At 35.9% G+C, this 13,614-nt stretch overlaps 1 protein-coding gene across 2 annotated transcripts; it reads left to right on the forward strand.

Annotated features, from left to right (window-relative positions):
- The first annotated feature begins 1,309 nt into the window (after window positions 1–1,309).
- On the forward strand, window positions 1,310–6,095 carry LOC109012616 (GDSL esterase/lipase At5g45920-like). 2 transcript variants are annotated; one of them, XM_018994334.2, is made up of 5 exons: window positions 1,310–2,126; window positions 2,270–2,497; window positions 4,651–4,718; window positions 4,861–5,025; window positions 5,726–6,095. In XM_018994334.2, exons 1-5 carry the CDS (start codon window positions 2,028–2,030, stop codon window positions 5,883–5,885), a joined length of 720 nt encoding a protein of 239 aa, XP_018849879.2. In that variant the 5' UTR covers window positions 1,310–2,027; the 3' UTR covers window positions 5,886–6,095. The 2 variants fall into 2 exon arrangements, with proteins under 2 accessions (XP_018849879.2, XP_035544983.1); XM_035689090.1 differs by lacking the exon at window positions 5,726–6,095 and adding an exon at window positions 5,114–5,719 and having other exon boundaries at window positions 1,376–2,126.
- Window positions 6,096–13,614: the final 7,519 nt, after the last annotated feature.

A 13,614-nucleotide genomic window follows, 5' to 3' on the forward strand; every position in this document is an offset into this window, starting at 1 on the left:
TTTAATTCTCTATTTAATATTAGAAGTAGATAGAAATTTAACAATACTTATTATTATTTGTATAGAATTATTGGACAGATTTAATATCACATTTCTTACGAAAATAAATAAATAAATTTATCTGTTTTATTGGCTTAAATTTTTAGTATAAGTAACGATTTTAGATAATATTCGAACATAAATATTAAATTCAAATATTAACTCTACATTTTATCTCATTAATTAGACATGCATCGTTTCATCCATTTCAATAATAATAATAAAAAAAAAGAGATTAATTGGTATTGCTACTCCCAACATATAAAATGATATTCATCTTCTTTTAGTTTATTATCCTTTTATCATTCGGCTTCAAATGTTTGGTATTATAGTAAAACATAACATATATGTTCATAACGATGAATAAATAGATAATAAATAATATTACTCTTTATGTAACATCTTAAAATATATATCTAATTATGCATACATTAATGCTTAATGCAATGAAATATAGTTCATTATAGTTTGTATAATTTGATTTAAAATATTTAAATTTTAAAATTTATCTTTTAAATTAAATCATAGCACATAAATGATGTGAAAGAGTATATTTCACCCTCTGGTACATCCTTTTATTATATCCTAAATTTAATGAGTAATAATGTATCTTATTTTTATAAATGACTAATATTATTTTTTATCTTAATTCTTATCATCCTTAATTATACTTAATAATAAGATACATTTTAAGTATATGGGATTAAAATAATTGATAAAAAGAATCACTTAAAATATAGTAAGGATAATAAGTACAATGAGAAATGTTAATACAAATTTTAAATAGATAAATTTAAATTTCATTTTTTTTTATGGGAGAGTTCACTTTTTTATAAAAGATGGAAGTTACCAACGGTATATTTTTTTTAAAAAAAAAGTAAGTTTTAATATTAAAAATTTAATTTTTTATATAAATTTCTTAATTACTAACTTTATAAAAGAACTGACTTGGTATCTAATTACAAATATCATTTCTTCATAACTTGATTTAAAAAAGAGGGAGTATGGCTCGAAAGTTATTTAGATGTCGTTTAGATTTAAAAATATAATAAAAAAGTTTATTTTTTTAAAATTTTAAAATAATAATATATTTATAATATTTTATTTAATGTTAAATTTTTATAACGATTTATGTCATCGCAACTCATTGTCAAAACTATACATGTTTCGTTGGATGATCTATCGTAAAGCATGATTGGCCCCACCATCATCATAATGAAATGCCCTTAGGGTATTAAAAATCTTAGTAAAACAAACCACTCGAGCGAGAAAAGGACGACGACTCGATCGAGATAGGTAGCGGCCTGCTTGTCTCTCTACGGCGTAGGGCTATGCGATGAGAGAACTGACATCTGTATGAATCCTCTGAGATCTGAGGTAGCCCCATTGGCTTGGCCACCCTCAAGGTCCCTCCTCTACCGAATACCGACGTGGTACTCGGACCACACCGTCGCAGATAATTTAATGTAAAAGTGAGAAGCAGAGCAGGTCATGTCAGCAACTTTCAGTGCTCGGCAACGGCAGGCCTGTCATTATGAGATACTATAAAGGCTAGTGTAGTGGGTGGCGCAATCTATAGATCGGCCATAAAAATCTAATGCAAACCACGATGGGCTCCTCCAAGACGATGAAACCAGAGGACCATAAAAAACCAAACCTGCACGGTGCACCAGATAAATAAAACACTTTTGAGGAACGAAAGTGGCAAACCCACGAACACATTACCCTCTTCAGTGCGCTCTCTCTCTCTCTCCATATACCAGCCTTTTTCGGGTGCATTTAATTGGGTGTCGTATTTAAAAGGGACATGCTTTATTATTTTTGCCCTTTATTTAACTACCACAATAAACTAGAGCTCTAAAAGAGTTTCAGTTTTGGAGATTTCATTTCATATTGCATGCCACGTGAAGGATGAGAAGTAGTGACAATAATATAAAAGAAAGTTGACTCGATCGATCGAGCAAATCCCGTATTGAGATCTGTGAAAGATGAGGCCGAAGATTTATCTTTTCGGTGACTCGATCACCGAGGAGTCCTTTGGTGACGGAGGTTGGGGTGCATCTCTTGCCAACCATTTCTCTCGCTCGGTATAGTCTTTCATAGCCTCTATTAATAAGAGCACGATTCTTCTAATGGTTATGTTTTTTGAGTTTTTGGGGGATGATTTATATAGTAGGTTCGTGGGTTTGATTGAAGATTTTTGACAGTTTGTGCCGGTTCTGATGATCAGGTTGATGTGGTGCTAAGAGGGTACAGTGGATACAACACGAGGTGGGCCGTGAAGGTGCTGGACAAGGTTTTTCCTGCGGTGGAAGGCTGTGACGGTGGCGAACCATTAGCTGTGACCGTGTTCTTTGGCGCAAACGACGCTTGCCTTCCAGACAGAGGCTCAGCCTTCCAACACGTGCCTCTCGACGAATATAAGCACAACCTCATCTCCATTGTTTCCTTTCTCAAGGTAGAACTCTCCCTCTCTCTCTCTCTCTCTCTCTTTCTCTCTCACGAGCGCGCGCTCGCGCGCGCCCAAACACAGGCACGCATGATTGGAAAAGACGCCTTTCATGTTGGAACCAGTAATATTACAATTCTTGAGTGACATGAGAATGAGGTTTTAGGTCTAGGTATGTGTAGATGCTACTATCCTTCGAAGTAGATGATCACTTGACCAGAGATGGACCGAATAAGTAAAGTGGGCTTGAAAATTTTAGCTTTGGGATGTCATAGAAATGGAACGCAGCCAAGAAAGTCGTTGTGGTGGAGGCGTGGATGCTGCTGTTGATGTTTGGCACTTGACTGTAATATAGACTTGTACAATTAGACCATAGCTTGCTAATATGCGGCTGGCTCACGCCTAGCTGTCGTTCTCGAGATGGCCGCCCTCTTGGCACAAAGCCACAGATGAGGCGAAGGAAGCGTTGAATATAACTTGTAAGATGGACCGAAAGAAGGCCTTCCTTTCTCACGCTTATTGAGTCGTTGTTAGATGGTCGATACCGATCCACACTCCATACTCTCTAGTCTCTAGTGTATTTGTATCACTGATATGCATGTACGTTTATGTATTTATGGTTTCAAATATGAGAGGTTGTTGCCTTTGAGAGAAAGAGAGAGAGTTGGCCTTGGCCGCAGAATAAAAAGAAAGAAAAACTCGGGAAAAAAACAGAAAGACGTGGGGAAAACTTTTTGAAGGATCCTTCTTGAAGCTTGTGGATACTATCTATGAAAAATTTACCATTGAGGTTGCTTGTTATGTGCTCCGCTGAAAATCAGACAAGCCATTTATCTTTGATTAGTATAGACTTAGTGTTGGATTAGTCTAATAATTATCTTTGACAAGTGATTGTAATCATGTTTTAACACCATTAGGACCAAAAAAAGAAAAGAAAATAAGAGACTTTGATTTGGAGGAGAGATGGGAGGGGGGAAGGGGGATGTGAGAGTTAGGGTAAGTGATCGGTGAAACATGATTCATGAAAGAAGTTATTCTGGTGTCAGCTTAATATTGCTATTCTTTCGGATTATAATCTACGATTTTTTGTACAAAATATGAAGATGGAAAGCTTCTACAGGTTCTCTTCAATACTAGTTTAAAAATATATCGCTCGACTTTGCTTCGTATTTACTTTGATTAGATCAAATGTGATTAAAGCCGTCTTCCTTGAACATATTTAAGTTGTAGCCTGTAACGAAAGGGATGAAGGTGTCCTTATCATATCCCACCTCTCATATAAGGAGAAGATGGACCTCCATTTGGCATTTGTGATGGCCGTTGACTGTTTGTTTGTGTGGCAGGTTAACAAGAATATCAAGATATGGTTTCAACTGGAAGTTGTCTTGATCAAAAGTGCACTTTGCAATATTAATTTTGGGGTTTTTTTCAATGCGCTCGTGTTTTTCACTTGTAATAATAATGCTTATTTGTCACAGTTTAGCTTAATTTTGCACTGGTCAATAAAATCTGCAAGAAAGAGTAATTACTTCTTCTCTGCTCCCTGTCCAAATTCAAATGTTTACCCTTCTTTCCTTTTTCCCCCTTCTTTTTTGGCTGCTGGAGAAACAAGCTCAGTTCAATAGTTAATGTAAATGTTTCCTATACATTTTTTTAATGCAATAAAGGGATCTGCATCTGTTAGTATCTAATTCTCCATTGCTGATTAGATTACTACCATGTTACTGAGGAAAGTTGCTTCCTTAATCATATGTACTCAACGGATATGTTGGTTTATACTGTCTGTAGATGTCAATTATGTTCAACATGCATGGAAACCGAAGGCATAAATTCATATAGAAGGTAGCATGTAGTAGGAGCCTCTTCCTATGTAGTACAAAATCTGTGGCTCGTATTTACTTCAATTCGTAGAAGCTTCATCATCTTTCGGTGCAACAAGGACATGCACTTGAACTTTCTAATAATATATTTCCAATGTCTACCTCTGTTCCGTTATATTAGTTCACTTATGGTTCAACATCAATGAATCGAAGTTGTCCGTCCTTCCCATTGAATCTTGCTAAGTAACTATTAATTTAAATTTCCTTCAACCTAGCTAAAGGTGTGCATCCCATTGTAGGCTCTATTTACATTTTAATTCTTATTTTTTCTAATGGTTTCAGAAGCGATGGCCAAGGATTCAAATTCTTCTCATAACCCCTCCTCCAATTGATGAGGATGGGCGCCTTCGGTATGGTCTAACATAAAAGATCTTCAGTTTCTTGCTGCCTTTTAGTTCTTTTAATGTTGATGTAAAATCTTAGGTAACTTGAGATAATGATGTTATCTTAAGATAAGGAATTGTTCAATTTTTAAAAACCATTATTATGCAGATATCCTTACACTGATAATCCATCGGGTCAGCCTGAGAGAACAAATGAAGCTGCCAGTGCTTATGCGAAAACATGTGTTGCTGTTGCTAGAGAATGTGAGATCCCAGTGGTAGACCTCTGGACTAAAATGCAGCAGTTTCCTGACTGGGAAAAAGCTTGTCTGAGGTACTGTGTGATGCCTTTTTGTATGCATGGTTAGCATGTTTGCACGTGCTTCACATAATTGATGGTAACTCCTGCATTAATCCTGCAGATTAGCTTCATCTGGCTATCCGATTTGCTATTATAAACCATTATTAAAATTCTATTCGCAAGTTAGAGTAGAGGTCCACACTCCACACTGCTAACATGTCAGAAGGAAAAAATTGAAGAAAGGTCAATTTTTAAATTCTCTGTTAAATCAGCCCTAGCCATATCAACTAGTGGAATGTGTCTTTCATACCGAGTTGCAAGTAAAAGGACTCATCCCATTATTGTAACTTGCAGTTGGAATGGAGTACTCTTTTCCATATACTAAAAATTAACCATGACACTTCTGGTTTCAGTAGAACATACCGTGTATTTAGTTACTGATAACTTGTGTTAGTGAACATTTCAATACAAGTCTTTATATGGCTGCAGTGATCATTCTTCTTGTATAGTGATTTTTAGTACATTTACATGTCATGTGTAAGAATTTGGTGCCACGGACCTCTTTTGCCTAAAGGGATTATTTGACTGATATTTACTTGGCAAGGTAAGGCTTTTCAGCTGTATCGTGCAGAAGCGATCAAGCGCCCTATCTTGGTGAATGTATATGGTTTTCAAGCCAACAATGTTGGGTTGTGAAAATCACGGCTACTGAAATGTTTTGGATAAAATGCAGGGATGGTTTGCACCTCACTCCAAATGGAAACAGGATTGTGTTTGAGGAAGTGGTCACGAAGCTGAGAGATGAAGGCTTGAGTCTAGAAATTTTGCCAGTTGATCTCCCACTGCTAACTGATATTGACCCTAACGACCCCCTCGAGGCTTTCCAGAAGTAACATAGATATCGTACATTATCACTATGTTCTGTGGGATCTTTTGCTACAATATAGTCACAGGGTCATGTTGTCAGCCAACTTGAGGACCTCTTAACTTAATTTGTGTCTATAAATTAGCTCTGGCTGATCTAAAAGCATCTCTTTTGGTGGAAAACACTTTTTTTGTGTTGTGAATTATAAAATAAACGCAAACTTCATTCCCTCCCAAAAGTATAGGGTGCACTCACCTATAATATGCTTCTTCGAAACTTTACACATGCACAGAGGTCCATCTCTTTACACGCACAGTTTTTTTGTCTCGTATTCGACGTGTCAAATTTCGTCAGGGATAAGCAGTTCTAATCCAAAGTTAAAGATCCAAATGCTCTGGGATCTAGTCAGGCAATCTTTAGTAGGAGAAACTAACTGATTTTGGGTGAGCACCCTTGCTCAAAAGTCAGAAAGTTAACACCAAAGCATATATAATAAACGTGAAATTCTTTCCGTCTGGCACCCCCGATCCAGTTGAATTCGAATGACCTTTCATTAGGCTATAAAAGTATTTCAGCGTGAGGAGGTAGAGGACGATAAGGTCTCTCCTTGTCCCATGTGCTTTTGGATTACAACTCTCACTTTCCAAGGTCTTCTTATAACTTAGACGACGCACGCACGTAGTCAAGGTGGGCAAGGCTGCATCACGTCTCGCCTGCTTCATGGCAGAAGTGAAAAGAACATCAAAGGTCCTTATGACTCAAATATCGTGTCTAAATCGCAACATGAACTTTCGGAGTAGTACATAGCAATTAAATTCTTCAAAATTCCGAGAGGGAAAAGTACCACTCAAGATAGACGTTGATACTAGTAGTGGATGCTGCCACAAAAGAAAGCCAGATCGATATAATACCTATATACTAGTGGCTTCTTGGCAGAAGTTATGATTTCGTATATTGTTGTAACCCAAATAGGCATCTAGAATATTGTATGATCCAAAACCAACCTGCAACTCAAGAACTTACGTAGTACTACACAAGTATACCTAGTTTGATCACTGAGTCTTTCCACTCCATATTTAGGATGAGAATGGCTACCGCCACAAAATGATTCTATAAAAGTAAATTAAAAATTAATATGATTTCATATGATACGTTAGTTGTATTTTTATTGTAAATAATTTTATAATCTAACGTATCATATTAAGAAATGTTTTCTTTTATATAATTTTTTATAACTAAAATATTTTTCGATAGAAAATTAGTAAATTAGGTCTACACAGGTTGTCGAGAATGTGGACTGTAAGGGCCCATTATAATTGGACGGCCCAGCTCAAAAATGACTATTGACGGGCGGGCAACCCAGCCCACCTAGAAGACGAGCAAGCACGTTATCTGTTAAGATTAGCAAGGCGTTCGCAAGCTGACGACAATTGGTGTTTGAAGACGACATCAAAAGACGATCACCCTTGAGGTGTGCAGAGAAATTGGATCCTTAAAACTTGGGATATTAAATACAATGCGAAACAAAGTACGGACTTTTAAAAAAACAAAGAGATAAAGAGGAGAGCATTAAAATGTTGAAGTGACAACTGATAAGCATCCCAGCACTCTCGATGAAGAAATGACACGGGTCAGTCACAGTGTGCCCATATCATTGGTTGAGTGAGAAGCATTAGTGCGGGCCCTATGTGCTACATAATAATTAAAAATTATTTATTATATTTTATTTATAAATTTATTATTTAATACGATATTAAATATTATTAAAAAAAATAATAAATAATTTATTTTAAAACAAATATATAATATAAGTCATGTTTAAAAATATAACTATTTTCATATATTATTAAATTATTCTATTATTATTTATAATTTATTTATTATTATTCATAAATTATTTTATTACTGTTACTAGATATTTTGACACATTTTTAATATCCAAGCAGCCCTAAATCGTGTAGCATATATGAGGTAAAAAAGGTTGAACGCTACTTTCTCCGATACTCTTATTTTTTCCCTACGATTGAAAGAACCCATTTCAGCATAGGAAATTTCTTAATCTTAAATATTCAATTTTTTATAACATTTTAATAGCTATGTTTTAAATGAGCAATATTTTAATAAAATTAATTTATAAAAGTAATATTATTATTTTATAAAAATAATTTCATTTTAAAGCATGGTCATGTAAAATGTAATAACAAGACAAAAAATACTGTAGTCAAAAAAAATTATATAAAAATAATCTTACAAAATAATGTTACTTTATATGGTTCGTCAAATTGTAAAATTATTTTTATTATAAAATAGATTTAACAAATCATATAAAATCATTTCAACTTCTAAAATTACTTTTATATAATTTTTGTATAATCTCTTTGTGACTAAAATACTCTAAAAAAATAATTGTGGTTCTATCATTATTTTCTTAACCAATCATTCGGCTTGACCTGTCATTGCATTCTTATCTTCAGGGAGACAATATACCTGCATCAATGTATGGTCTAGACATTGAAAAAATCCCATCCCACACAATACAGAAAAAGGATAGACAAAAAGGAAAGGAGCGGAGGGGGAGGGGGGGATACACTTATTATTTTTGTTTTGAGATTTGAAAAAGTTGAATTGTTTATTATATTTTGTGTGGAAGTTTAGAAAATTTATAATAATAAGATGAGATGAGATAATTTAGTTTTGTATAACCAAACCAGCTTAGGTCTGAGATTAGGGTTACTCAATTAATCAGTAGCAAATTTTCTCTCTATTCCATAAGGAGCTAGGGTTTGAGTGTGTTGCCTGCCATTGGGGGTCTTCTGGGCCCCTCGGCATCAAATGGTCATCGGTCCTTTGCCAACATGGTGGCGCAATCACCAGAGCCTTTCCCTGAGGTTGTGGTCCCCCTGCGTCCTCCCAAAACTCTAGACAATGAGCTGTATGTTAGTTTCACAAAGGAGGAGATTGCTCTCTCTGCATCTCCTTTTGTGTTCTCCTTGGTGTTAAAGTTTTTACGCTAGCGTCCCATCCTTGATGTTATTTGTTCTTTCATTCGGAGTAGATGGGGCTTGGATTCTCAGCCTGTGGTTTGGGCTATGCCTAAACCTAGATATGTTTTTATTAGGTTTTCTAATGAGGTGGACTTCAAGAAGGCTTTTTCTAGGGAAACCTATGAGGTTAATGGCGTTCCTTACCGAGCTTTTCATTGGTCCCTTGATCATACTGCAGAAAAAGAATCGCCGATGGTTCCTGTTTGGATATTGCTGCTAGAACTTCCCCCGAATTACTATCATGAGTCATTTCTTCAAAATATAACCATGCCGCTTGGAAAATATGTTCGTCGAGATAATTGCACCTGTTGTGTTACTCGTATTGATGGAGCTCGTGTTTGTATTGAGATGAATGCTGCAAAAGATTCGATTGAATCTGTTTGGATTGGAATGCCTCATCAACCTAGAAGTAGATTACAAATAGTGATATATGAAACTCTACTGGCGTATTGTCAACATCGTCAGGTGCAAGGGCATAGCATAAAAAAATGTAGATGGTTGAACAATCAAGGTGGGTTAGCTAATTTGGAGGGTACTAAGGATGGAAGACGATGGGTGAGGAAGGAGAAAAAAGATGAGGTTGGGGTGCTTGAAAATGATAAAGATGCAGTGCAAGAGGTTGAGAATTCTACAAATGAGGCAAGCGAGGAAGGGAAAGAACAGTTGAATCCACCTTTGCATGAACAAACCATAATTATCGAGGAAGTGGAGGAAGGGCCAAAGATGAAAGGAACGGATGATATGTCCCATAAAGAGAAACCTAGCTCAGTTGAGGAGGGTCTGAATTTTCCTTTCATGGTGGAAGGGTTGAAGGAGTGTAGATTTAACCAAGAGTGTGAAGATTTGCAATTGCCTATAATGGTTCATTAGGTAGGTGCATCCCACAAGTATGGCATGGATCCTAAGCATATGTTAATTGGGAGGAAAAGGGGGGGGGGGGACCATTCTACCCTGGTGACTATGCATGAGGTAGTTATGACAGTGGGCAATGTAGTGGAGGCTCTTGGTGGTGATGTTCTGTCAGAGGGGGACGGAAATAATATGTAGTCAGACTCTGGAATCACTGAGGGAACATTTCAATAGAGAAAAGACCTATGTGTCTGACAATGAGAAGAATTACAAAGATGGGGGAATTGATAAGAAAATGAAAAGTTCTACAAGGTCCCAAAGCAGACCTCTCAAGCTTGATTTATGATGCGGCCTATTTTTTATTGGAATTTAATAGGGCTGAGTACTTCTAAAATGCAGTTGTGCAAACTGATCCGCAAGTTTCAACCTGAACTTATTGCTATTGTTGAGCCTTTTTTGCTAGACAGTAGAATGTAGAGACTTTAAAGATCGGTTCAATTACTGAATGGTATTTCTAATGAATCAGAAAATGGAAAATTATGGTTGTTATGGAAGGAAGCTGCCAATGTCAAAGTTATATACAGTGGCCCTCAGCATGTTACAGTGGAGTATGTGGAAGCTTGTACAAGTGTGTATATCTCTTTTGTCTATGCACGTTGCATGCAACAAGAATGCAGGGAGTTATGGGCAAATTTTTTGAATAATATTCCGAGTGGCTCTTCCTGGATTATCACTGGAGATTTCAACATCATTCGGGATGACCCTGAAAGAAGGGGAGGAAAGCCCAGGGCTTGTTTATCTATGGAAGATTTCAACGGGTTCATTGATTCTTGTGTTCTATCTGAAATGGGGTTTAACGGAAACTTTCTCTCTTGGTGCAATGGACAGTCTAGAAGATCCCATAGTTGGGCAATGTTAGGGGTGTAAACCGGTCGGTCCGAACCGGAGAAACCGACCGGACCGGACCGACCAAATGCATGGTCGGTTTCGGTCCAATAAATAATAAAATTTCGGTCTTCGGTCAAGTCCCGGGGTGGAGATTTCTCGGACCGGACCGACCGAATAAAAAATTAAAAAAATATATATATTATATATATTATTTATATAATAATTATACAATTAACAATATAAAATTTTAAATATGTTATTAATAATTGTTAATATTTTATAAATTAACAATATTTTATATATATCTTAATCTAACCTATCACTATTAACAATATAAAATTTTAAATATGTTATTAACACTTGTTAATATTCTATGAATTAACTAATATATAATATCAATTAGTTAATTATATAGTAATTATATAAATTAATAATGTAATTTTCATTTAATTTATTATCATTGACCATATAAAATATTTTTTTATTGAGTTTGTTACCTAATCTATATTAATAAGTCACTTAATTTAATTTAGTATTTTAAATAAATTTTTTTTATTAATTGATTTAAAAATATATATATATGCCGGACCGAATGGACCGACCGGACCGATAACTACCGGTCCGGTCCAGTCCCTATGGGGTGTTCGGTTCGGTCCGGTCCGGTCCAGTGATGGACCGAATATTTTCGGTCCATCACTGGACTGGACCGGACCGACCGGTTTACACCCCTAGGCAAGGTTAGACAGAACCTTTTTAAACTTGAATGCTCTTTTGAATTTTTCTCATGCTCACATGTAGTACTTGCCTCGTACAAAATCTGATCATGCCCATATGATTCATATGGATGGAGAAGGTTTGGGCCCTTTATGGCTTTCCCTCTTTTAAATTCCAACAAATGTGAGTAACTCATGACTCTTTTGTTGAGAGTGTAAAAAAAGCTTGGGTAGAAGATGATATAAATGATAAGAGTCTTTATAGATTGGTGAGGAAGTTGAAAAAGACAAATGGTTGTTTGAATGCTTGGAATAAATCTTCTTTTGGTAGAACTAAGGAGAATATTAATTTCTTAGAGGCACATATAGAAGCCTTAGAGGAGTCTTCACAAAATGGTTTTTTGGAAGAAGTTGAGATTGACTTGTTGACCTCTTGTTTGGAGCTAAACTTATGGCAACAAAGGGAAACCATCTGTTTGGCCTAACTTTGTAAACAAGATTGGTTAAAGAATGGTGAGGCGAATGCAAAATTTTTCCGTGCCTTTAAGAGCCATAATAATATGGTGGTTCATAAAATGTCACTTAGAGATGGTTGTATTCTTTCTTCCCCGGAAGACATCCATAATGAGGCTGTAAATTTCTTTACGGAATTTTTATCGTTCAAGCAAAGTGGACAATTACCAGATTTATCTTTCATTGTGAGCCCGATCTTATCTGAATCTGATAATTCCAATTTCTGTAAGCTCCCTTTGATCCAAGAAATAAAAGATGCTCTCTTCTCCATTCCAATTGACAGTAGTCCTGGTCCTGATGGTTTTGGCTTGAGTTTTTTTTTAGCATGCTGGGAGATAGTTAGAGGAGATGTGGTGGATGCTGTTTAGGATTTCTTCAAGGGTACACCTCTTCCAAGGTACTATTCTGCTACTTCTTTGGTGCTTATTCCAAAGGTGAAAAATCCGACAGGTTTGGATAAATTCAGACCTATAAGCCCATGCACAGTTATCTACAAGGTATGTACTAAGATTTTGGTTGATCGGCTTTCACCTTTTCTTTCTTGGTTCATCTCTCAGGAACAATGGGCCTTTATCCCTGGAAGAAGTATTTTTGAAAATATTAGTATGACTCGGGAGATGATTCACTATATAAACAAGACTAATCGTGGGGGCAATGTGGTATTGAAAATTGATATTGCCAAGGTATATGATAGCATTAATTGGGATTTCCTTATTCATATTTTCAAACAATTGGGTTTTTCAAAGATGGCTTGTGGTCTAATTAGTCAGTGTGTTTGTTCCCCTTGGTTCTCTGTGGTGATGAATGTATTTTAAAAGGTTTCTTCCCAGCTGGTCGTGGTTTGAGATAAGGGGATCCCATCTCGCCATATATTTTTATTATGGTGGAGGAAATTCTTATCTCGTATGATTAAGAAGTATTTTCTGGAAGGCAAGATCCCTCATTTCTACCATCCAAGAGGTACTCCTATTATTTCTCTCATTTTTTATGTAGATGATATTGTGATTTTTGCTAATGAGAATAAAGCATCAATAAGGTCTTTTTCTAAGATTTTAGCTGTATATGAAGATTGGTTAGGACAAAAAGTTAGTAAAGAAAAATCTTCCATTATTTTCTCTAAAGGCATCTCTTTGCATAGAAGAAGCTCTATTCTCAGTATCACAGGATTTGTTGAGGGTTCCCTAACTTTCAAATATCTTGGTATTCCTTTTATTTTTGGAAGATTGAAGGCTATACATCTTGATGATATGGTGAGAAATACTAGGCGCCGTATAGGGGGTTGGCAAAAAAATTTTCAATCTTCTGGAGATCTGCTTTTGTTGATAAAGCATGTCCTAACAAGTGTTCCCATACACACTCGATCTATTTTTCATGCTCCTATTTTGGTGATAAACTCTATACATAAATGCATGAGTAACTTTTTCTAGGGTGCTAAGGAGGGAAAAACAAAGAAGCATTGGTGCTCTTGGAAGAAAATTTGTAAGCCTTGTCAAGAAGGAGGGCTGGGTATAAAGGACCTTCCAGCTGTGCAAATCTCCTTGGGAGACGTTTGGATTCGAAAATGATTTGAGATGACTTGAGATGGATTGTGAATAGTAATGAGATGAGTTGTGAATAGTAGTGAGATTTGTGAGTTAAAGTTGCTGAATAGTAATGAATAGTAGTGAGATGAGTTGAGATGAGCTGAGATGTCCTACGAATCCAAACGAGTCTTCACTTTGGTTGAATTTTTTTAGGAGTAAGTACATAA

This window comes from Juglans regia, chromosome 4 (assembly GCF_001411555.2).
Source record: "Juglans regia cultivar Chandler chromosome 4, Walnut 2.0, whole genome shotgun sequence".
Taxonomy (NCBI): Eukaryota; Viridiplantae; Streptophyta; class Magnoliopsida; order Fagales; family Juglandaceae; genus Juglans; species Juglans regia.